The 24,482-nt window shown below is 26.8% G+C and overlaps 2 protein-coding genes across 5 annotated transcripts in view; both read left to right on the top strand.

Annotated features, from left to right (window-relative positions):
- The first annotated feature begins 6,541 nt into the window (after positions 1–6,541).
- LOC135928650 (52 kDa repressor of the inhibitor of the protein kinase-like) lies at positions 6,542–7,323 on the top strand. Its single transcript, XM_065465106.1, has 2 exons — positions 6,542–6,554; positions 6,800–7,323. The coding sequence occupies exons 1-2, from the start codon at positions 6,542–6,544 to the stop codon at positions 7,321–7,323; spliced, it is 537 nt and encodes a 178-aa protein (XP_065321178.1).
- A 5,742-nt stretch (positions 7,324–13,065) lies between these two features.
- LOC135927903 (uncharacterized) overlaps positions 13,066–24,482 on the top strand; it is a 44,089-nt gene continuing 32,672 nt past the window's right edge. For all 4 annotated transcript variants that reach the window (XM_065464150.1, XM_065464151.1, XM_065464148.1 and 1 more), the window contains exons 1-4: positions 13,066–13,149; positions 20,916–20,987; positions 21,090–21,156; positions 22,780–23,027. In XM_065464150.1, coding sequence (XP_065320222.1) covers positions 20,952–20,987; positions 21,090–21,156; positions 22,780–23,027 — 351 coding nt within the window. In that variant the 5' untranslated portion in view covers positions 13,066–13,149; positions 20,916–20,951. The remainder of the gene's footprint in view (positions 13,150–20,915; positions 20,988–21,089; positions 21,157–22,779; positions 23,028–24,482) is intronic.

Here is a 24,482-nt window from a genome sequence, read left to right as displayed (position 1 = left end):
TTTTTATCCTATAAGTTTTGATAAGGAAAGGTATAACAATGAGGCTTTGAAAAGAATCTCTTTATTAGCAAAGGTAGATACCGATAAACTGCGAGAAGAACCAATTTCATTCTCTAGAATATATAGCAATTTACTCATTGACTTGAAGAAGAGTACAGAAAATTTCATCTTTCATAGTGATTACACGTCAGACAGTGAAATTGAAGAATTTTAAGATTTTATGAAAGAAAGTTGCATTGGAGATTTTTTATCCAAATGCAATATAAAATGCAAACAAATTGTATATGTGACGTTATGCCGATACAATACATCTGCATATAAAATTTTTATACAATATAATCTATTCGCTTTATCTTTTCACAAGTAAATTATTAAAGAATTAGCAAATTAAAAATAAACTCCGAGAAAATATTGGACAGGATTATTTAGAAGCTTTAATGATGTCGGTAGAAAGGAAATTATTAGAAGAAATAAAATTAAGTGAGATTGAATATCTGCGTAAATGAGAAAATTGTTAAGCTAACCTTTATGAAAATTTAACCTTAATCACAATCTCATCAAATCCTTTTCTTTCAAAATGTTAAAACCGATTTAAAAGTAAACGTTCAATAATTTCTTATAATATTCATATTATATTATTTAGCAATTTAGTATAACAATAACACAGTTATTCATTCTAATTCTGCTTCTTTTTCTGTTTTGGTAATTTACGATTTTTATAAGTTGGACCAAAATGAAGTGTTAAAAAGCGAATCAGAATTAAATTTTAATCAGGGATGTGAACCCGGACCCGGACCCTGAACCCTCCTAGACCCTCGTTTATGGCTAAACCCCAACCCAGACCCTCATAAAAAGTGGAGGGTCCAAGGGTTCAGGGTAAAAAAATTTTAACATAAAATTTTTTTTTAAAAAGAATAATGTTAAAATATTATTTTTAAAAAATAATATAAAATTTTTAATTTTTTTCGTGGAATGATTTATTTTATCTTCGCGTTTTTCTTTCGTTTTTCTTCCTGGACTTCATTTCATTTTATTTAGAGATTGATATTGATACCAAATTATTTTCTTGTAAATAATAATATTTTATAATGAATCGAAAAAAATACAAGCAAAAATAATAAAAGAAACAAAAAACAAATTAATTTCATTAAAAATTGATTCCGCCCAAAGATTAGGTAGAAATATTCTAGGAATAAATATACAGTATATAAAAGGAAATAATATAATATTAAGAAATTTACCTATGAAGGAGATTAAAGAGAGTTCAACTTCTGAAAATATAAAAAGAATGATATTAGAAACATTAAATAAATTTCATATACCTATAAGAAACGTTTATACAATTACTACGGATAATGGTGCTAATCTAGTAAAATCAATCAAATTATTAGAATGTTCACTGGAAGAAATGGATGATATAGATGATGATGATGATAATTATGAGGACATAAGTGAAATTGATTTACAGGAGATAATAAAAGATTTCTCCACAAAAATATACTGTATCAGATGTGCAGCCCATACGCTACAACTCGCTATTAATGATTCCCTAAAAAATAATCACTTTAAAACTATAATTGATAAAGCAAGGGATGTTGTAAAATATTTAAGAACTCCCACAATTGTAAGAATATTACAAATGAGAAGGCAAATAGCAATATTAGATTTCACAACATGTTGGGCCTCTATTTGTATGATGCTAGAGCTATTAATAAGTTTAAAGATTTCTGTAATTATTTTATTATAAGAGCATGTCATTTTGTCAGAAGATGATTGGAATTAAATAAATGACCTTACTAGTATGTTGGTTCTTTTAAAAATAACTACATTAAGATTGCAAGCAGAACCGTTATGTTTATCGGATTTTTATGGCATATGGATAAGATTTCGATTAAAGTTAAAAAGATTTACAAGTTCTTTTTCATGTGAAGTATTAGAGAATATGAAAATTAGATAGCAACAATATTTACAAAATAGTGTTGTATATGCTTCAATATATTTAGACCCTCGGTATCAAGTTTTATTAAGTATTGAGCAAAAACAAATGGCTATAGACCATCTTGAGGATTTATGGCATACCCTTAACTCTATTATTTACAATATATTGGAGGCTACGACAATATCTACTGGTTGTAGCGATAACAATGATAATGATAACAATATATATGATCTGGAAATTTTACTATTAGATAGAGAAAAAAATAATTAAATTATCATCAGATAGAAAGGAGCATAAAATATCTATTGTATCTTTAATAGAAAATTTCTCAGAAGTTAAGAGAATAAATAGAGATAAAAATATGTTAAAATTCTGAAGGAAAATTCTTCAATATATCCAGAATATACCTTGTCTAGAATCGTCATGGGTGTACCGGCGACACAAGTTCAATAATTTATGTATTATAAAAATGACAATCTATTCGGAGTAAGGGTAGAACGTGGATTTTCATCGTTGAAATATATATTGTAAAATTTAACGTGGAAAACTTAAGGATGATATTTTAAAAGATATCATGATTCTGCGATTGAATAAAATATTTAAAATATATATTATTTCATTTTGAATTATGAGTAATATTGTATTATAATAAAAATGAAGGAAAAAAGAGTCTTATTTTGATTTATTTATGTTCCCTGAACCCGAGCCCTGGACCCGGGTCCTTTTTAAATTTATTACTGGACCCGAACCCGCACCTGGACCCTTTTTTTTGTCGAAGGGTTCACCTTCACATCCCTGATTTTAATAATAAGAATTATGATATAAAATCCATGTATAAAAAATATGGGAAGATTATTTAAATCATTTATTTACTACTGACTTGTTGTCGGCTATTAAATGAATGAAATAATATATGTAATAATCACAAAAGTTGATAAATTAACGAAGAATAATGATTCAACTCAAAGGAGGAGTAATTCTTTTAAATGGATCATACATAAATATTAAAAATATAAAAATTATTTTAAATTTTAATTTAGTGTAATATATTTCAAATAAAATCTTATAATTCCCGGCCGCAGGCCGGATAAAAGCGGGCCATAGGCCAGCAAGAAGGCGAAGTCCCCAACTATGGGGCCTCTCTTCGAAATCACTCATGGGACCTTTAGCCTCCCAGTCCGCCCCTGGAAACGCTTATCAGAGTATATATTTTTCATGGTTTTTTTTTGTATAAAACAATTATAAATGTACAGGAATTTCTTAAACAAAATTATACGAATAAGCCTTTTAAAATAAATTATATTCAAAGCACGGATAGAATTCAATATAATATATATAATGGTTTACCTTATAAATGACTTTAATAAGTATATTCCATAAAGTTTAATTTACATATAAATACATGTATTATAATCCATATTTCATATGTCAAAATTCAATTAAATAGTACAATGAACTAGTAATCTGCATCGGACCTAATTTTTCAAACCCGGCCCGGCCCGAAATTTTTTTAAAAAAGTTTTGCCGGCTCGGCCCGAATTCGTAATTTCTTTTTTAAAAATTTACCGGCCCGGCGCGGCCCGAATTTATTTATAGAAATTAATTTTTTTATTTACTCAAAATTAAAGAGATATGTTATATGTCGTTTAGTTTCAAAAAATAAAATCAAATAATTTTATTTTACATAAAAATTCAATATAAAATTGATATTTTTAGATATATTTAAAAAAAATTCCAAGGTCCGACCTGACCCGGCCCGAATATTTTTAAAAAATATCAGACCCGGCCAGAACTTTTTTAAAAAAAATCAGGCCCGGCCCGAACTCGATTATTTTTAATAAAATTCCAGGGCCGGCCCGAACGACTTTGCAGGTCTCTAAAATGAACCATAAAACAGGTCAAAAGTCGATAAAATTCAAAGGTACGATTCGATAAATGACAAAAGAAATGATCAATGCCCTGACCAATGCCCCAAACTACAAAAATGGATAAATATGAAGTATATGCACTGGGATTATGAGGGGTGGGCGTATCGCAGTTGTTCAATTAAATACTGCCAGTGGCGTAGACAAGGGGGGGGGGTCGACCCCCCCCCCCCCACATAGAAAAGGAAATTTTTTTTTTAAATTTTTTTTTTTAATTTTTTTTTTTATAAAATAAAAACGGTTTCAATTTAGAGAAATAAGATAATATATTATATATAATACAATATGAATATGAATATGAATATCACAATGAAATATATTTATAAAAAAAGGAGTTTTAATTTTAAATGATCACATCGTTTAAAAATATATATAAATTATATGAACTAAAATATTAAATAACAATAAAAGAATAAAGATATGTTGTATGTAAATAATTTCTGGCATAGTTAAATTTATTAAATAACAATAAAGATATTTTGTAAATATTTTCTGGCTTGGCATAGTTAAATTAGATATTTATAAATTTAATTATTAAATATATATTTTTAAACTATATAGATAGTTTGTAAATTTTAATTTTTTATAATTTCTAAATATGGATATCCGTAAGTTTTTTCGTCAACAACAAAAAGAAAAAGGTATATAAAAATTTAAGTTGTGTAATTTGAATTAGAAATATATATAGATATAGATGTTGCTCTTGCTAGTAAAAATCAGCCATCAGTTGAGTTGGTTTTCGTTGTATCCTCAGATGACGAAGGTAATGGTATTATTTATAATATCTTTTATTTAAATCTTGCAATTAGAAAGACCAGACATACCATTACCACTCCATGGGAAAACCAATGATGAGTTAGCTACAAAATCATCAAATGATGGTATATATTCTAAATTATTTATAATTTCTAATATTTTTTAATTAAAAATAGAAACATTATGTGTTACAAAAGCATGTGAGCTATCAGTTGATTTAGCTGGAAAATCATCAAATGATGGTATAGTATTTATTTTAATTCCATTTTTTTTATTTGTAAATTATACTATTTTCATTTTGAGTTATTAAAATTTTGCAATGTACGATAGTTAAAAGTTAGTCATTTTTTTGTGTTATTCAAAAGGTAGTACATTATAAGCCAAGCAGAGTTGAGAAGTATTGAAAATAACAATAAGAATAAAGATATATTGTATTTGTAAATAATTTCTGGCATAGTTAAATTAGAATATTAAATAACAATAAAGATATTTTGTAAATATTTTCTGGCTTGGCATAGTTAAATTAGATATTTATAAATTTAATTATTAAATATATACTTTTAAATTTAAACTATTTAGATAGTTTGTTTTGTTTGTAAATTTTAAGTTTTTATAATATTTAAATATGGATATCCGTAAAATTTTTTGTCAACAACAAAAAGAAAAAGGTATATATTAATTTATTTATAAAATTTAAGTTATGTAATTTGAATTAGAAATATATATGGATGTTGCTAGTGAAAATCAGCCATCAGTTGAGTTCGAAGGTAATGGTATTATCAATATCTTTTATTTAAATCTTGCAATTAGAAATACCAGACATACCATTACCACTCCATCTCCATGGGAAAACCAATGATGAGTTAGCTACAAAATCATCAAATGATGGTATATATTCTAAATTATTTATAATTTCTAATATTTTTTAATTAAAAATAGAAACATTATGTGTTACAAAAGCATGTGAGCTATCAGTTGATTTGGCTGGAAAATCATCAAATGATGGTATAGTATTTATTTTAATTCCATTTTTTTTATTTGTAAATTATACTATTTTCATTTTGAGTTATTAAAATTTTGCAATGTACGATACTTAGTTATAATTTTAAAGTTAGTCATTTTTTTGTGTTATTTTGCAAAAGGTAGTACATTATAAGTCAAACAGAGTTGAGCAGTATTGAAAACTTGTATCTACAATACAAACAGAGTTGGGCAGGCCCTCCAGAAAAATAATCTAGATACAGATTTGTTGTGAAAAAATGAATCTTAGATACAGATGATTTATCATTACCAATTAAACTAGAAAAGTTTATAAAATACAGTTTTTATTATTTATTTGTGAAGAACATAATTATTTTCTTAAAATTTTTTGTATATACAATCTTGGGCAGCTTATAATATTTAGGAACTTATTTTCATAATTTAAATATTACTACCTTCTTCACTTCCATGAGTGTAAATCATCCTACAAATATAAAAATATTAATTAAAATTGGTAATGATATTTTATAGTAATTTCCTTCTACTTGTATCTGTCTTTAAATTTTTATTAAGAAACTTTGATATCTATCTGAGATACATTTTTTATAATCCAGATTTTTTTCTTGTGCTGCTCAGCTCTTAACATTGAAATTCATATTGAAATATATCATTTAAAATCTAAAAAAAAATATAGAAACACCACACCGTTCTCAAAAAGATGTTTCACTTTACTTAAATTTTCATTTTAAAAATGATAATGAAAAATTGTTAGCTGTTGAAAATATTTGGATACCTGACAAATGTTATAAATTTCCATTGCCCTTGGGCAAAAGAAATTTAACCTTTCAAGCATCCTGGCTTAACAAATATAAGTGGCTTGCTTACTCAGCCGATGAAAAGGACGCATTTTGTAAAGTTTGCGTCATATTTTCCCCAAGATATGCTGGAAATGGGTTACAAAAACTCAAAACATTGGTAAGTCAGGTGTACACAAGATGGAAAGATGCGCTCGAAAATTTTAATTATCATCAAAAAAATAAATATCATCTTAATTCCTGTGAGATAATGGATTCTTTAAAAGAAATCTCAATGAATCAAAAGATATAAATATCAAATGTATTGAATAAAAAAAATTTTGATATTGTTACAAAAAATCGATCAAGAATAATTATAATTATTGATGCTATCATTTGGTTAGGGAGGCAGGGCTTGGCGTTAAGAGCTCATAGGATATCTCCTGGCCCCCTAACACTTACATCCCCTTCTCACAATGAAGGAAATTTCAAGGAATTATTGAAATTTTTATGTAATAATAATGACAACTACCTAAAGCTTTTTGAAAGCTCCTCTAAAAATGCTACTTACCTAAGTCCCACTATTCAAAATGAAATAATATCAATATGCAATCAGTTTATATTAAAGGAAGTTTCTTCAAAAGTCAAAGCATCACCATTTTTTAGTGTTTTAGCGGATGAAACTTCCGATATTGGTAATATTGAAGAACTATCCATAGCAATAAGGTTTATTGATATGGAATCAGGTAATTATAAAATGAAGGAACTATTTGTTCAATTTATTGAATTACCTGACACTAAGTCAGAAATGACTGCTAATCAAATTATTAAATCACTTCAAAACCTGGATTTAAATTTAAATCTACTGAGAGGCCAAAGGTACGATGGAGCTCCCTCGATGAGTGGCCATGTTAAAGGGGTCCAGTAGAGAGCTTTATAGCACAGCTCTTTATGTTCACTGCAGTTCACATTGCCTGAATTTGATGATAACTGAGGCAAGTGAAATTAGAGACATCCGGAACAGTTTACGTAAAAAGATTTTGATTTAATTGAAATTTATTAGATTTTATTATGTATTATAGATATCTTTATATAATTTTTATATATTTTTCAAAATTTAGAAACAATATCGTCGGTTTGTGACTTCTTTACCCCACCCAAGAAGAGGGAGATTTTTACCCAAACGTTCGATGAAATTGATTCAAAAAATTCAAAAAAAAAATTAAAAAGATTTTGTCCCACAAGATTCATTGAAAGACAACAATCGGTGAAGGTTTTCATCGAGTTATATGAGGTTATTTTTGCGGCACTGGAATCATACATATTACGCAAAGAAAAAGATTCCGCAGATGCGGAAAATCTTTTACAGGCTATTACGAAGCCTCAATTTTTAATTTCAATTCAATGTGTTTATTTTTTATTTAATTATACATATGATTTTAGCAAAATGTTACAAAAAATTGATTTGGATTTAAGGGAGGTTATGAATAGGACAAAGGATATTGTTGAAATATTAACAAATATCAGAGATAATGTGGATGAAAAATTTCACGAAATATATGAGAAAGTAAAGGAGATCGCTAATATGTTTGGGATTAAAATTTTTAAACCTAGAGTAGTTTCTAGACAATCCAATCGCTCAAATATTGATGCATCTACGATTGAGGATTTTTATAAAATATAACATTTTTATTCCACTTTATGATACATTTTTATTTCAATTAAAGGAAAGATTTATAAGTCACAATTTTATTTTAAAAAGCTTTTATTTTCTTTTGCCGGTTGAGTCTGAATTGTTGATTACACTTGAAACGCGAGAGGATATTAAGAACATCTCAGAGTTTTATTCTGATGATTTATTAGGGTCGTATGATAAGTTACTTTGTGATGTCGAATTTTGGTATAAAAATCTTGGCAGAATAGAGTACTCTTTGAGACCTATAAATGCTTTGCAGGCCCTTTCCATGTGTAATTGCACTTTAGATTCCCTGCCCAATATCAAAACATTGTTTTTTATTTTAGCTACTTTACCGATTAGTACCTGCACTAATGAAAGGTCTTTTTCAACTTTGAAAAGGTTAAAAACCTATTTAAGAAATAGCACCGGTGAAAACCGTTTAAATGGATTAGCCCTATTAAATATTTATAAGGAGATTATTCTAGATAAAAATTTGATTCTAGATGAATTAGCCAAATCTCAGAGAAAAGTAGACCTCTCTTTATAAATTCAAATCATATAATTGTAATATTTTCTTAGTCATAAAATTTTTATATGTAAAACTTAATTATAATGAATTTTTAGTCATGATATTTTTATACTATATTTAATAATAGTATTGCACCTACAATAAGAATTATTTATATAATATTATCATTTGTATTAAATATAACTGTTAAATTATATTTTTTTAAATTGCATACAAGAATTACTTATATTTTAATGTAATTTTATTTTTTTAAAATATAGATATTTACAATCAATTTTTAAAATAGTAATCTGTATAAAATTTCTAATTTTGAAATTTATTTTTTGTATATAAAATAAACACATAGTTAAATAAAGGGTTTATACTAAATAAAATTGTTAAATTGTATTTTTTTAGCAAGAATTACATATTTTATTGCAATTTTATTTTTTTAAAATATAGTTATTTACATTCAATTTTTAATATAATAATCTGTTTAAAATTTATATATTTTGAAATTTATTTTTTTATATATTATTAAAATAAATACATAGTTAAATAAATAAAGTTAATAATAAATAAAATCTCTGCAAAATATTGTTATATGCAAAAATTTAATTAAAATAATTATTTTTAACATAGAATAAGATATATTGAGTTGATCATAAAATTGGAAGGTTTGGGGGGAGGCAAATTTTTTTTACATCGAATAGATTGAATTAATATACAATTTACTAAACATTGATAACATTTTCAAAATAATGTTTTCAGTCGCTTATTAATTATAAATTTGGCAAAAATTTTAATTCTAATATTTTTTAATATTTATGCTGGCCTGGGTATAATACACAAAATATTGGCAAATTTTGATAAGGGGTTTGGGGGCGAAGCCCCCAAAAATTTTTCAAATCCCCCCCCCCACCATGGATCAATCCTGGCTACGCCACTGAATACTTCGAATACTAATATATTTTTTAATGAATGTCAATCAAAATATAGTTTTTTTAAATTTATTTTTTTATATAAAAAGAATTATTTAAATTCTGATATTGGAATCAAGATATTAATTTTCAAGAGATAATTTTTAGATAGAAATTTATTTAAATCGAATCGAATAAAAAGGCTTTTAAGTTTTGAAAATTATCATGTTGTTTTATTTTTATATAATTATTTTAAATTATATGTCATTAAAGTTTCAATAAACACTATTTTATCGCTGTTTATTGTGTACTCCGAAAAAAGGCAAAATACTTAGGAAAAAATATTCGAAATAACATCTAAATGTCAGGAAAGGGATTTATTTCCTGATCCATTATATATAAACATAGATTTCGAAAAGTCTGCTATAAGCGCGGTTAAAACTATTATTGGTATGATTTATATATTTAATTATTTATATTTATTTTTTCAATTAGGGGATCACATCGTAATCAGATGATACTTTTACCATTTGTATCAAAGTACCCATAGAAAAATTCAGAAGCTAGAGCCAATACAGGACCGATAAATCTCTTAGCTTCTTTGTGGCATAATGGACCGTTTAGCATTTGTTCCTTTATGTGATATGGGCAATGAAATGATGGCATTCCTGAGATCAGTTATTCCGAGCAATGGTAAGGATATTCTTGATTATTTTGTTAAAAATTATATTAATGGAGTATCAAGAGGGGGGGGGGGTCACAAGAAGCAATTCTCAATCCCAGACAAGTCGAATTGATCGATTTCCTCCAGAAACTTGGAACATGAATCAGAGCACTCTATCCGACGAAGAACGCACAAATAATCAATACGATGGTTGAATCATCGTTTTTCTAATCTGGTTGGAAATTAACACCCATCAATCTGGGTATTGATTAAAAAATGGAATGCGAGCTGGCTACCGATGAAACCAAACTTGAATTATGGCATGTAGTAGTTGGACACCGAAAACAAAATCGCAGTTTCTAAAATATTAATTTGTCTATACCTTATAAATATTAGTATATCCATTATAATCCAGATATAAATATACCTATATTATTAAGTCGTAAGTATATTCTATAAATAGGTAAGAAAAAAAATCCACGAGTTAATTGATTTAATTAAAAATTTGTAAAATAGGTGAATTTTTTTTCATTAAAAAGGAAATACCATAAAAAATTGTATACTTAATATCAATGGGCGCATTATTATAATTTATAAAAGATTAGAGTTGAAGACTTTATGTAATTTTAATTCTTGAGAAGGTTAAAATTGTTTCTTCTAAATATTAAATGTATGTTTTAGCCGTTGGAAAGCTAAACATGTCGATATTCTTTCTAAAGTGACTGAATCCTACCAGTGGAGAGTCATGCCTAAAAATGAACTAATAATATATTTTAACAAATTGATAGATTCAATAATTATGTAAAAAATAGACCATGAATCTGCTTTTATACAAAGAATTGTTTGTTTGGCTAAACCAATGACATATAATATACCTAGACTGACGATTTATTTATTAAAAGTGTACATCAATGCAAATCATCTGGAGACGACATCTTGGTTACAGTAATTATTATTAAAATTTTAAACGAGAGCCTAATTTATTCGTATATCTGATGCAAGCTTTATTAAAGAATTAAATGTTTTAATTTCAAAAAATTAGAAAATATACAGTAGTTTTTAACATGAAAATAATTATTATAGGTTACCAAAATGGTGGGTACAGCTGATTTGCTTTTAACGACTCTTTATTATTCATTTTAATGAATGAATCGTCAGTCTAGGTATATTATATGTCATTGGGCTAAACAGGTTATTATTTTAGCTAGCATGATATTTTGTTCTTTAGATATTATTGATACAAGGGTTGGGCGGGTAACGCTGTTATCATATTTAAAAATGCAGGGTGTTCCACTATATTAAGGTTATAGTTCTTTTATTACAAATATTGATAATCATCGACCAAATCTATATATTGAATAATCAACAAAATCTATATATTGCATACATTCATGGACATTATTTTCTAAAGAAAACTGAAGTAATTTAAAAGGGTTTAACATTCTCATCAAACTCATATTCATGCCAAACATATATATATATATACTATAATAAGGCATTCATTGTAAATGAGGTGGTTTTTAGTTGTATTCATGATTTAAATAAGAACTCTTTTATATTCAGAATATTTTGAAGTTGGTTAGTAAAGCTAAAAAAATTTAAGTTATTCTTTTTAAATTTATGAAGGGAGTACCATTATAATTATAAAGGTGAAGTAAGTTAATAATGTGGAAATATCGCCGCAGAAGGCGATGGGAATTTTCTAGCATATGTTTTTGAGGGAGATTTTCATCCAGTGAAAATCTTGCCATGTAGATGCTGTGCCTCCTTAGCATAATTTAAAATAACTTTACAACATCCGCCATAATGGCCTATCTTGTTGCACTTAAAACATATCTCTTAAAAGCATGACACTATCATTTCCCTCATGTATTCTGTTACAACGTAGAAACCTATTTTTAACTCTTTTAATTATATATAATTTTCTTTTCTCAAATCTATTATTGTAATATCTTGGTATATAATTATCTTAATTATTACTGCTTTTATTATACCCGTTATCGCAACTAGAATATTGTTCTGATACTATAGCGACTTTTGAGTCCAACTTCCTTATCATTTTATTATCTGCTTCCTGACGCAAGGGCAAGTTTGAGTATAATATGGAAAGAAATATATTTTTCTTCTATACCCATCTGACATTGAGCCCAAACATCTCTTTCAAGATTAGGTAAATCTATGGCACATAGATTAATCTCTCAATACTTTATCAACATCCTTACTATAGTTACAATTGGCCCCCCAGTAAAGTCTGTTTATTAACGAATTGTCAGTTATAGGTTTTCTCGCATATTGTTTTATTTCCACAAATGTAAAATCAACAAATTTCCGTTGAAAAGCTTGTTTTTTAATATTTTCTATAATATGATTATCAAAATAGGATAAAAACAAACCTTAATTCTGGATCTAACGGGATAATTTTTTTTAATCTATCAAACTTTCCTAACATTTATAATAACAAATGAAATCAGAATTTATTTTATATTTTTCAAATTTGATATGTATGACTTAAATCATTCTAATTCCACTATGATCTCACCAAGAATATTGTTCATAACGTTAACGTTGCCAAAATTATCTATTCAAATTCTTTTATTTGACATATAATATAACCTTATTAAAAATTAACAATTTTTACATAATAATAAAATGGAATGTATAATTCTAAAATAAAAATATGCATATAAATAATATATTTATTATATTTATGAAATAATATATTTTATTATATATGTATTTTTTTAGATGCATCTAAAAATCTTATTGCGATGTTATTAATTAAATTTTAATTAACTTTTAAGTTTAAAATTAGAATATTACAAACCATTTAATTATAACATTCGAATCCTTATTTTGCAATATAGCACAGCTGTTAAGTTAGAGTTATACAATTATAAAATGTAAAATAATAAAAACGTATGATTTGTTGAATTCGATATTTCTAAATTGAACTGGAATCGAAAATATTTGCAGCACCTTTTCATGTAATTAATAATTTATTTTTATTTGAATAATTTTTAAACATGAGTTAGAATGTTTATTATGTTTTTAATAAGATATGTTTAGACAATTTAGCAAACAATGTTATAAAAAAAACAATAATTATGAAATTAATTTTATAAAAGTTTATGGGCAACAGTTAAAAGGCAACTTTTTCTTATAAAATTAAGTAAACTAATTTTGAAATTATTATTTTTAAATGTAAATTATTCATAAAAATATAATAAATTATTTAAAATTTTGTTGAGCAGTACTCAATATATATATCTAATTTTAAATAAGATACTTATTTCTAAGATACTCTAGTTTTCAAAGATTCTTTATTATTTGGCACAAAAGTTTTAAATACATTTTGTTAAAATTTACTTTTTATATTTAACCCTCATAGATTCTCATTGTGCAGTAATTTGTTTTTATTTCTTATATTTTGAATTAATATTATTATTATTTTATAATTTGGCATATAAACTTTACCATTATATACAAATTAAATAATTTAATTATATGATTTTTTGTCTATATATATATATTCATCGTTGTTATCAAGTAATCATATGAATTATATAGAGTGGAATTGAATATATTATTTATATTTTACTATCTGATTACCCCTTGGGCATAGTAAATGGTATAAAAATAGTAATATTTAAGTTATATTAATTGTTTTTTTTTAAATATAATGATATCTTTTTAGGTTTTTATTTTAAAAATATTTTATAGCCTTCAAAATTATAACAATTTGAATAATTTCAGAATACTCTCTTATCATTCAATTTATTAAGGTATTTTGTAGCTCTTTTTAGGCTACATTTTATAAAAAAAATTAGAAATAAATTTGTTTTATCTTTTGCTTATAATGTAATTGCATAGTATATAATACATAAAAATAATCATATTTATATATAGTTAGCTTTGATTATAAAAAATTTATGTAAAAAGACTATAATTTATGTAATAAAAATAACTATTATGGTAATATTCATTTTTTATTTATTTTGTTGCATTTTAATAATAAAATCATTTCTATAATATAATCCCCAAGTCTAGAGTGACTATAAATTTTACACTAAATAATCTCTAGCACTTGAGCGTAAGGCAATATTTAATTTTATATTATTTTTGATTTTAGAAATTATCAAAAATACTCATATGTATTTTTAGATTTAAAAAAGATGTCTAGGAGATATCCTATTATATTAGTATCCCTTATTTCAAAAAAATTATTAGTGGAAGTTGTTTTTATGGTTCTAACTAAAGTATGTGCTATCTCAATCACTATGCGGAAAAAAATTGTTGTACCAGAGGATAGAGTTTTAATCATCATGGTAAATTTTGGATTATTAACCAATGACATTGGCTGTATCAATTACAAATTGACAATAACTTTATCAGCCTGGGAAATATTAGCATGTGTAATATTATTAATCAATTTAACTTTAAATTAATTGGCCTTTTGGATGTAGTCTCCCCTATACCAAAATTATTATGATCCATCTCTTTAAAACTGTTGGCATTCTTATAAAATAAAAATACTATTAGAAAAGGTGTTTTTTGAGGTTATAGCTACTATTTGAGGATATATTTTTTTTAGTTTGAACAAATAAATTTGTAGTCATCTTTTGTTTTTATTTTCAAATTTTGGAAAATCCAACCCACTCCCCTACATATAGAAAGCCTTAAAGCACTAGGAGATGGCAATACATTTCCCACAAATCTGTACAATAAAATATTAGGAAACGAAGAGATTCCTCAAAAATGGAGGCAGAGCTATTTAGTTCCTATCTTCAAAAATAAAGGGGATCCACACAATTGTCAAAATTACAGGGGCATAAAACTAATGTCACACTGTCTTAAACTTTACGAAAAAATCATAGAAAAAAGGTTAAAAGACATAATCGAAATAGGAGAGACTCAGTTTGGCTTTATGCCTGGAAGATTAACAACTGATGCAATCCACACAATTAGGCAAATGTGAAAAATACAGGGAAAAGAACAAAAAGTTACACATGGTCTTTTTCGATCTAGAAAAGGCCTTTGACAGAATCCCAAGAAAACTTATATGGTGGGTGCTACCCTACAAAAAGATTCCCGAAAAATATATAAGAATAATACAGGATATGTATATGGGTCATACAACAATGGTCCGTAGCACAACTGGTGCTTCAGCAGGCATCACAATAGCCGAGGGAGTTCATCAAGGGTAGGCTCTCAGCCCACTTCTCTTCATAACAGTAATAGATGTATTATCACAGTCTATACTGCAAACAGTCCCGTGGAATATGGAATTGTGATACTTGCCTAATCCAAGGATGAAATGGAAGAAAGGTTGGTAAATTGGATAAATATCCTAGAAAAGCACGGACTAAAAGTAAACAGAGAAAAAATGGAGTATATGGTGATAGGAGGTGATGAAACAGAGAGCATTGATATAAATGAATGGCAGATATCGGCATTTGAAAGCTGCAAATATTTGGGCCCACTATACAAACAAACGACACAGTAGAGAAAGAAATAAAGAGTAAAATTAATCAATGTGGTTAAAGTGGAGATCTTTATCTGGAGTGCTCTTTGTCAAAAGAATCCTGCACAAATTGAATGGAAAATTTACAGTTCCATAGTGCAATCAACTATTCTATATAGTTCGGAAACATGGCCAACCAAAGAATTAGATGAGAGAAGTTTACAAACTATGGAGATGAGAATGCTGGGGTATCAAAGATAAGGTGCGAAGTACAAGAATACTAGGAAGTTTAAAGGTAGTGCCTATTAAGACTAAGATAATGCTGAACAGACTTAGGTGGTATGGGCACACAATGAGAAGGCCTATGAACTATATAGGAAATAAGGTAGAGATTTGGAAGTGATGGGCAAACATAAAAGAGGAAGGCCATAACTACAATGGGCCCATAAAGTTAGAGCCAATATGAAGAAGTATTAATTAGATAAAAGATATAGCATGAATAACATAAAGTGGAGAGATATTCTACCACCAGAAAAGGTGAAATCTAAAAAGAAAAAAAAAGAAAATAAATTTTGCATTCAAGTATTTTTATTTCTAATATAAAAAAGCGTTAAATAAAAGTATATCAAAATATATCTTAAAAGTGATACAGAGACTTTAATAAAAAAATCTTTCTAGATACAGATACCACATTTTTATATCTAGATACTTTAACAACTCTTATTAAATAATTATGCTTATAAATTTAAATATCCATGTTCATGTGTCAAATATTATTATCTACTACCTCCATATGAATAAGTTGTTTAATCTTACATAAATAAACAGAACTATGTTTGGTTCTGAAAAATCTTTAACCAGAAAATTATAAGGAAAATAGTCTCCACAGAGTTATAATAATGTGTAAAATGATATATAACAATATTAAGTAGTTTATCTATCCTTCAATAATATAAAAAATTATAATTTATATTAAATAAAATATTCATTCATATGTATTTATTATGCCAGTCTTCCTTATATCATAACTTTAACTTGATGAATAAAATAAATGGGCAAGTAATTGGAAGGAAATATAGATAAATTTAGGATATATATATAATTATTTTAATACTTTTAAATGGAGGATGAAATCGCTCCATTTATTTATTATTGTGTTATTTTTAGTTGAGCATAAATTACATTTAGCTTTAAATTATTTATTATACTGGTGATTCTAAAAAAATTGCCTTTTAAGATGGTTAAATTACATATAGAAAAAGGATGTTGATGTTGTAACAGGTTCCCTGTAAAAAATATATATATTATAAAATAATAGTTTAATAAAAAAACGCCGAACTGGTTGAATATATATTTTCCTTCATTTTCAATCGGATGAGAGTGTTATTAATTTTTTCGCTGACTCGGGTCAAGAATTTAACATTTTAATTAGTAAATCGTTGATTTACAATTAAAATTCAACTTATAAATAGTGAAAAAATATTTTTATTCGTATTAAAATAAAGGAGTCGTAATAAATACTGTACGCTTCTTATTTTTTAGTATTTAAAATATAAATATTTTTTAAATATTCAGATATAAAAAAGTATTTTTACGTAGTATTTTAAATACAAATATTCGCGTTACTGCCCAACTCTCATGCGCATATGATGACCCAAGTTTTATGAAAGAACATCTTTCAAGAGTGAGTCGATGAAATATACTCCAATATTCATAAAATGGTTATGTGCATTGCTATGCGATAATCTCATTATCTTGAACTCTGCCTGCATACCTCAATCAACCAAATTTTTTAAAATGTTTTAGAAGGCATCATGCTTTCTAATTCTGAATAGCATAACAAGTTGATTACTCGGTTATTAAAATTAGTAAAAATATTGATTGATGCCCTGAGTTCTACACGGTGGGAACCCTATATTGGAACAGTAGAGGCGAGGACCTTCCTACATTTATACCTAAAAATATAGACTTTAGTAGGGTTAAAGCTAGGGAAATTTTATACATTATTTTACAATTCCATATTTCAAAAATTATTAACAATGTAAATATTTATTATTTTTTGCAAAAATCGGATTCGAACATATCAATTAGTGATCTGAATCAGGCCTAATTTCCGGCCCGAAATTTATTTAAAAAAATTTGTTCGCTCGAATTTATTTAAAAGAAATATTAGCGCCTCGTTTCTTGCAAGAATTTTAAAATATATCAAATTATTTCATGTAAAATTAAAGCCCAACACGGCCCAAATTTTTTTAAAAAATATTAGGCCCGAACCGAAATTATTTTTAAAAAATAGACCCTGGTGATGTGCACCTCTAAATCAATAGCATTGGCTGTTATTAAATCTCTTATTATTTCTCTATCAGAATTAAAAATGATTATTATTTTTATTATTTACTTGAAACGAATAAATAATATTTATATAATATACAAATCATTAACTTATATATATTTATATTTATTTTTTAATAAAATTATTGTATAAAATTACATGATTTTTTCTTCATTTATGGAGTAAAGAAAATGGGCAGAAGGGGAGGGGGTGACTAGCTAGATAATTTTATTAGCTTTTAAAAACAATGTTTAAGAAAACTTTCAAAATGTATTAAGGGAGTGGGAGGGGAGGGGTAAATTCCATCTCTTTTGGTTTAGCCTATAATAATATAAGTCATAGACCAGCAGAAGTACCAATTGCGTGGCACGGCCCGGATATATTTTTAAGCCAGGTTTATGGCTGGGCCCTGATATAAGTATAAATTTCGGTGGCAATTTACTCGCAATATTCGAGACCCATGATGGATTTGAAGCACGTTCACCTTTTTTCGCACATCTTAATAACGCATTTGTAATTTTTTTTAAGAGTTTTATATAAAGTTGAAACTAGGTATTATGTTATTGAACAGGAAGCGTTAACGGTTATTTTTGGTTTAATCAAATGTCGTAAATACTTATAAAAAAATTGTAATGATTATAAACCATTAATTCATTATTCAAAAAGGATAATCGAAATGTTATCTTCACGATTACAACCTTGGTTGTTATTAGTAGAAAATTTTAATGTGGAAATTAGATATCGTCGAGGCAAAGAAAATTGTTTGCCTGATATTTTATCCAGGTTGGGAAGGAGTGAAGAAGATCTAGATTTAAATAAGAATAAAGTAATGAATAAGGAGAAATCATTGGTTTGTTCTCTTTTCCATATGTTAAGAAGCGGTTCTACTAATTGGGAAAATCTTAAACTCAATACTTTAAAAGATAAGGAATTGAGCCAGATCAAATTATTCTAAACGGGGAGAAACCGTGGAAAAATAACTGTAAATTTTTTATAAAAAAAATTGAAAAAGAATTGTCCGTGGTGGATGATTGTATTATGCGAGGAAATAGGGCAGGAGGTTCTTTTAAATTACTTAGTAAAACTATAGATTTATTACATGCCGAACATCAGGGTCGGTATAAAATGAAATCTTGGGCTCGATGGTTGCCTGGTATCAGTAATAATATTGAAAAAACAAAGAAATGTATTCCCTGTAATTCGTCTGCCGCTATGACCCTTAATAGGCAGTAGTTGGATCAAATCAATTAGATTTTGGAAAAGGGACCACGTTGATTTTTTCGATTTCGATAAAAAATAATACTTTTTCGTGTTTGAATCATATTTAAAGTGGATAGAATATGCAGAGGTACATGGATATACCACAAAAATTGTTATTAGTAAATTACAGGAATTATGGGCCCGATTCGGTTTACCGGATATAATCGTGTCTGATGGAGGTCCAGCCTTCATAAGTGATGATTTCAAACAGTTTTGTGCTGAGTTACTGACACAACACATTCTTGCTCCACCGTATCATCCCAGCTCGAATGGACAAGCTGCGAGGATGGTAGAAATTGTTAAAAATTGGCTCAAAAAGGCTGGAAAACATATTTATATGTCTCAGTTGTATTATCTTAACTCTCGCAACCGAGAGGTATCACTCCTTCGGAATTGTTTCTAGGCCGAAGAACAAAGGTTCCGTTAGATTTGTTAAAATTAAGAAAAATAATCAATTTTATACCATTTTCAATGAATAGATGACGTCGTTTCTGCTAATATTGGATCAAGCAGGAAATTTTTAAGTGTCATGTCTTTTCTAATTTTCGATATTATGATAAATGAATTTAAAAAAGATTTTGCCAAGAAAACGCAAATATATTAAAATCTATAAGCGCTTTACCTCTTTCTACCTTTTTAAAAGATTCTGATGTCATTAAACCATTTATTTTATATTATAATTCCCCGATGGAAGAATATGTAATTTTAAACTTTCAACTTGCAGTCAAACACACAAACCGAATCATAAATCATTAAGAAATTTGCTAAAATTATTATTGATTTAACGATAATTCCTTCGCATATATAAATGCCAGAGACCTTTAGGCCCGGCCCTAAGCCCCCGGGTAGCCTAAGATTATTTTTTAAAATACCAGGGCCGCGCCGTATATTTTAAATCGCCATTATTAGCTATTGCAAATGTACCATTTGCCGCTAAAAAAAATTTCGGCCTGGCCGGGTTTTTTAAAAATATATTACATTTACAGATCTCTGGTAAATGCCTTTATTATGTATACTACCCTATATTTCGTGTTTAAGGAAGATTGTTTTCGGCATTGATAAAATCTTGGATATGTTTTTTTCATAAGATTTACGGGATTCTTTTAGGTCCCTTCTTTGAACTTTGGTCGGTTTACATTTTTAAAAATATAATATTTTTTCTCAATAATTGTTATTATAGTTATTATTTAAAAGAAATGTTTGTACTTATTTTATAAAAAAAAAATATGGTTTATAATGACATATATTCATTTTTTGTGCTGCGAGGAGAATGTTGGGGGGAATTTTTTTATTAGCTTAAAATTATATTTACGAAAATTCTGCGAAGGTGAGGTAAATTTTTCGCCCCTCCCCCCCTGGTTATGACATAAGAGTATCCGAATGATATGATAAGATTATTTGCCTTAGTCAAAATTTAAAAAATTTCTAGCAAAAATGCAGAATTATTATTTCACATAAAATAGGAGGCTACAAAGATACCCGAAGTAAAATAGGTTTTTTTGTAATCTCAATTTAAAATCTCTGTGTTGCAGCTATACATACTTAACTCTTTAGGTTTTAAACCATATCATAATGTTAATAATTGTTATTCAATTTGTAATATCTTTAATCATATTGATAAATTTTAAAATATTTATTTTTTTCGCACATAAAATTGTAATTAAACGGATTTATAATGTTATTTAATTCTCGTAAAGGAATTGCATGTTAAAGCTGACAAAGAACTACAAAAAATGGATGTAATTGAGAAATTACGAGGCAAAACATTCGTAAAATATTTCATTGAAAAAATTATTTTTATATTTTATTTGAAAAAAAAGTTTTAAATGTATTATTTATTTATTAAAGGAGTTTTTTTTCTCTCTTTTTAGGATCTGGAAGAGGAGAAAGAGAAAAAACATACAATTTTAACCCAACTAGTCAAGGAAAGTTATGACAGTATGTAATTTTTATACTTTTACTTTAAACAAATACATACTACTAAATTTCTATTAACCCTCTATTGCGCGACATATTAATAAATGATATAATTTTTAAAAAAACTTATTTTTGTCTTTAAAGGGCCCTTAATAAACTAAAAAAAAAATTTAAACCGTAAAAAAAATTTCAGTGTGTGTATTTAATTACACAATGCGTGTAAAAAGTATATTTTTTCAATTTCAAACTTATTACAAAATAAAGAAATATAATTTTATTATTTGATAAATAATGTAATAAAACAAATTTATATTAATTTTCATGAAATAATTTAAAACAATCGTTTTTTATAGTAAAACATAATGATACACTATATTTGGTACAAATCACTTTCGTAACCAATTTACACAGCCTTTTTACTATATCTTAGCCAGTGTGATATTAAATCCTGTCATATTTCTTTCTGCATAATAAGACTTGTCGGCAATTTGCTAGATTTTTCCTTACATTTGGTGTCAATTGATATTCGTTTTTTTACGCTATAGCGTTCATATTTTTGTTACATTTACAGAGTATCTGCTATTGAAATTTTAAATATTAATAATGGCATCTGTTAGTACCTTAAAGCTATAAAATCTCGCCTATACATTAACCAAGATTTATGAACAACATATCAAGTATATGGAATACAATACGATGATGCCATTTACGTGATCTTATGTGAATCCACTTTCCATCTTTTAGAATTCTTTTTCAGTTGGAAACTGGCAAGTATAAATTCTATTAACTCTCGCTGTAACACCCTTTTGGGTGAGTAATACTTGTAGTTCTATACCACAGAATCAATTATCAAAACACAATTTAAAATTGAAAGTAGTGGTACCAATAGTTGAAATACCGCATTTCCGCTAGAATCAACATCTGCTGATCTTGAATCAAGAATTTCCTCATCTGATGAAATGCTAGCTAAAATCAGAACTATCTTCTGGAATACAATACATTTTGACTTAGATAGCAAATAAAGAACATTAGATGATATAAAAAAAATAATTAAAAAAGCCCAAATTCATATTGCATTTGTGCGCATTATGAATCTGGGTACACTTACCTTAAAATTTTTTATACTCTTAATGAATATAACAATATATCTATATATAAATCATTTCTTTTTATTTAATTTTTAACTTTATGTTCCTTAAAAATTTGTTCAAGAGAAATAACATAATTTATAAAATGGAAAAAATGCAACTATTTATGTATTTTAGAATATTTATATTGATAGCTCTCTTTCAATTTTGACAAAATTAAGAAATAAGTAAAATATATGTGTATTAAACTGTAAAAAAGTTTATATTAAAATTTATACCTTTTTTATGGTATGTGTATTCAAATATGATATACGCAATAGAGGGTTAATTATAAAATAAAAGGTGTGAATTACGTTACATATTTCTGAGCGCCTCATCTACATATTTAAGCTTTCATGTTAAACTATCTTTGTTCACCCCTAAATCATCTATCTAAACTCGTTCGTTATACTTATGATTTTTGGCCGACCTTGGGTTTATCAATTATTATTAATTCAGTGTATTCGATTTAATATTTTTAAAATTAATAACATCATCTAATTTTTATATAACATAGATATGGGTTTAGGACTGCCCTCAGATTTTATATCTAAAAGACAGCAAAAACAAAGGGTAAATGAACAGAGGCAGAAACCAAAAAATGTTGTAAGAATTCAAAAATATTATGGTGACTCATACGATGGACGTCGTTATGGAGAAGACGAGGAAAGGGAGTTCGTGAGCGTCGATAATAGGAGGAAAGTTTCTTCGAATATTATTCCGGAATTGGTGAAAGACCTAGGCAAGAATGAATTTTATTGCCAAGTAACGAATTAATGGTATAATATTGGGTGTATTTTAATTATGGGTACTTTAAAGATGAATAATTAATAGTAATGAAATAATAAAAGGAACCAAAATGAATCATTTTAAAAGATAGAATATCTAAAAAAATTTATTATATTATTAGCAACAAGAAAAGGGTTTTAAAATATCTAACGATTCAGCTTTAGCTAGTATTATTAAACCGCTCCATTTAGCCGATTTTTAAAAACAGCCAATTCAATATTTTAGCTAATATTTATTCCCAAGCATGGAGATTATTTCCGCAGATGTCAGAAAGTTTGGACATCTATTGACGAAATTTCGAGGCTTGGGTAATAAAATTTCACTTAAATTCGATTTCTCCGTTTTTAAAAATTGACTCAATCAAACCATTTAACAACATTATATTTTCCCATCACCACACATATCTTAGAAAAAAAAAAATAATACACTTAATCATACGTGAAAATTAGTATGTTTTTTTAAAATAAAAAATATCATTTTTTATGGCATTGGTTCAAGATGGTAAATGTTCTAGTCTTCAACATTCATATGAGAATTTAATATTAAAGACCTTATATTTATTTAATTTTTGCAAAGCAAATATCACTGGAATGCATGTATAAATGATGATGAATATAAAAATATATTTTGTTCAAAAGATCAAACCCATTTAGGAATATAAATGCCGTAATTATAAAATTTGTTATTTGTTTCTAATATATAAGAAATATACTTCTTGTGGAAAATAAGTATCACACATCCTCAGCCTTTCTCAATTAAGAATTTATTGATTTTATTATGTCATTGATTCCAAGACTAAAGGTAAGGATTCGAGGTGGCCACCTTGTTGAATGCCCTCAATTGTAAATATTTTTTAGAGTTGAATGGATTGTGGAAAGTTGGTAACAATCAAAAAGAAATTTAGTGCGGGAAAGGGTGCAAGTAAAATGGTGTTGCGAGAAAGTGTGTTGTATGCATTAGGAAAGTTGATTTTCACTAGTGCTTCATTTGTTGGATTATTTTCAAGATGAATTCTTGTAAGATGTACTAGCGCTTCACATCCATCGGGTACAACTACACCTAATTGATAAAGTCTGGGGATGTGTGATGCTTAGTGATGATTTTTGAATTTAATTTGGCTGTGAAAATTATTTAATCAATATATAAATCTATACAACTTTTTAAATATATTTTTTATATATATGGTATATAATTTTTAGATATGTATATTTTTATTTTTGATATTTATAACCAAAATTGTATCTTATTGTGGCCTTTTAATTTAGAATTTGAAAATAAACATTTTAATTTAAAAAAATATATATAAATAAATTAAAATTTTTTTAAAACAAATTTTGTCTTCAAAAAATATAATTAAAAATTGATTTGTATTCGTAAATATATTTATGAGGAGAAAAATTCATCAAATAAATTAACCAAAGACTGACCACC

Source organism: Gordionus sp. m RMFG-2023, chromosome 4, assembly GCF_954871325.1.
Source record: "Gordionus sp. m RMFG-2023 chromosome 4, tfGorSpeb1-WG-v2, whole genome shotgun sequence".
NCBI lineage: Eukaryota > Metazoa > Nematomorpha > Gordioida > Chordodea > Parachordodidae > Gordionus > Gordionus sp. m RMFG-2023.
Note: the sequence above shows the minus strand (reverse complement) of the source record. Positions and strands in the feature narration are given on the sequence as shown.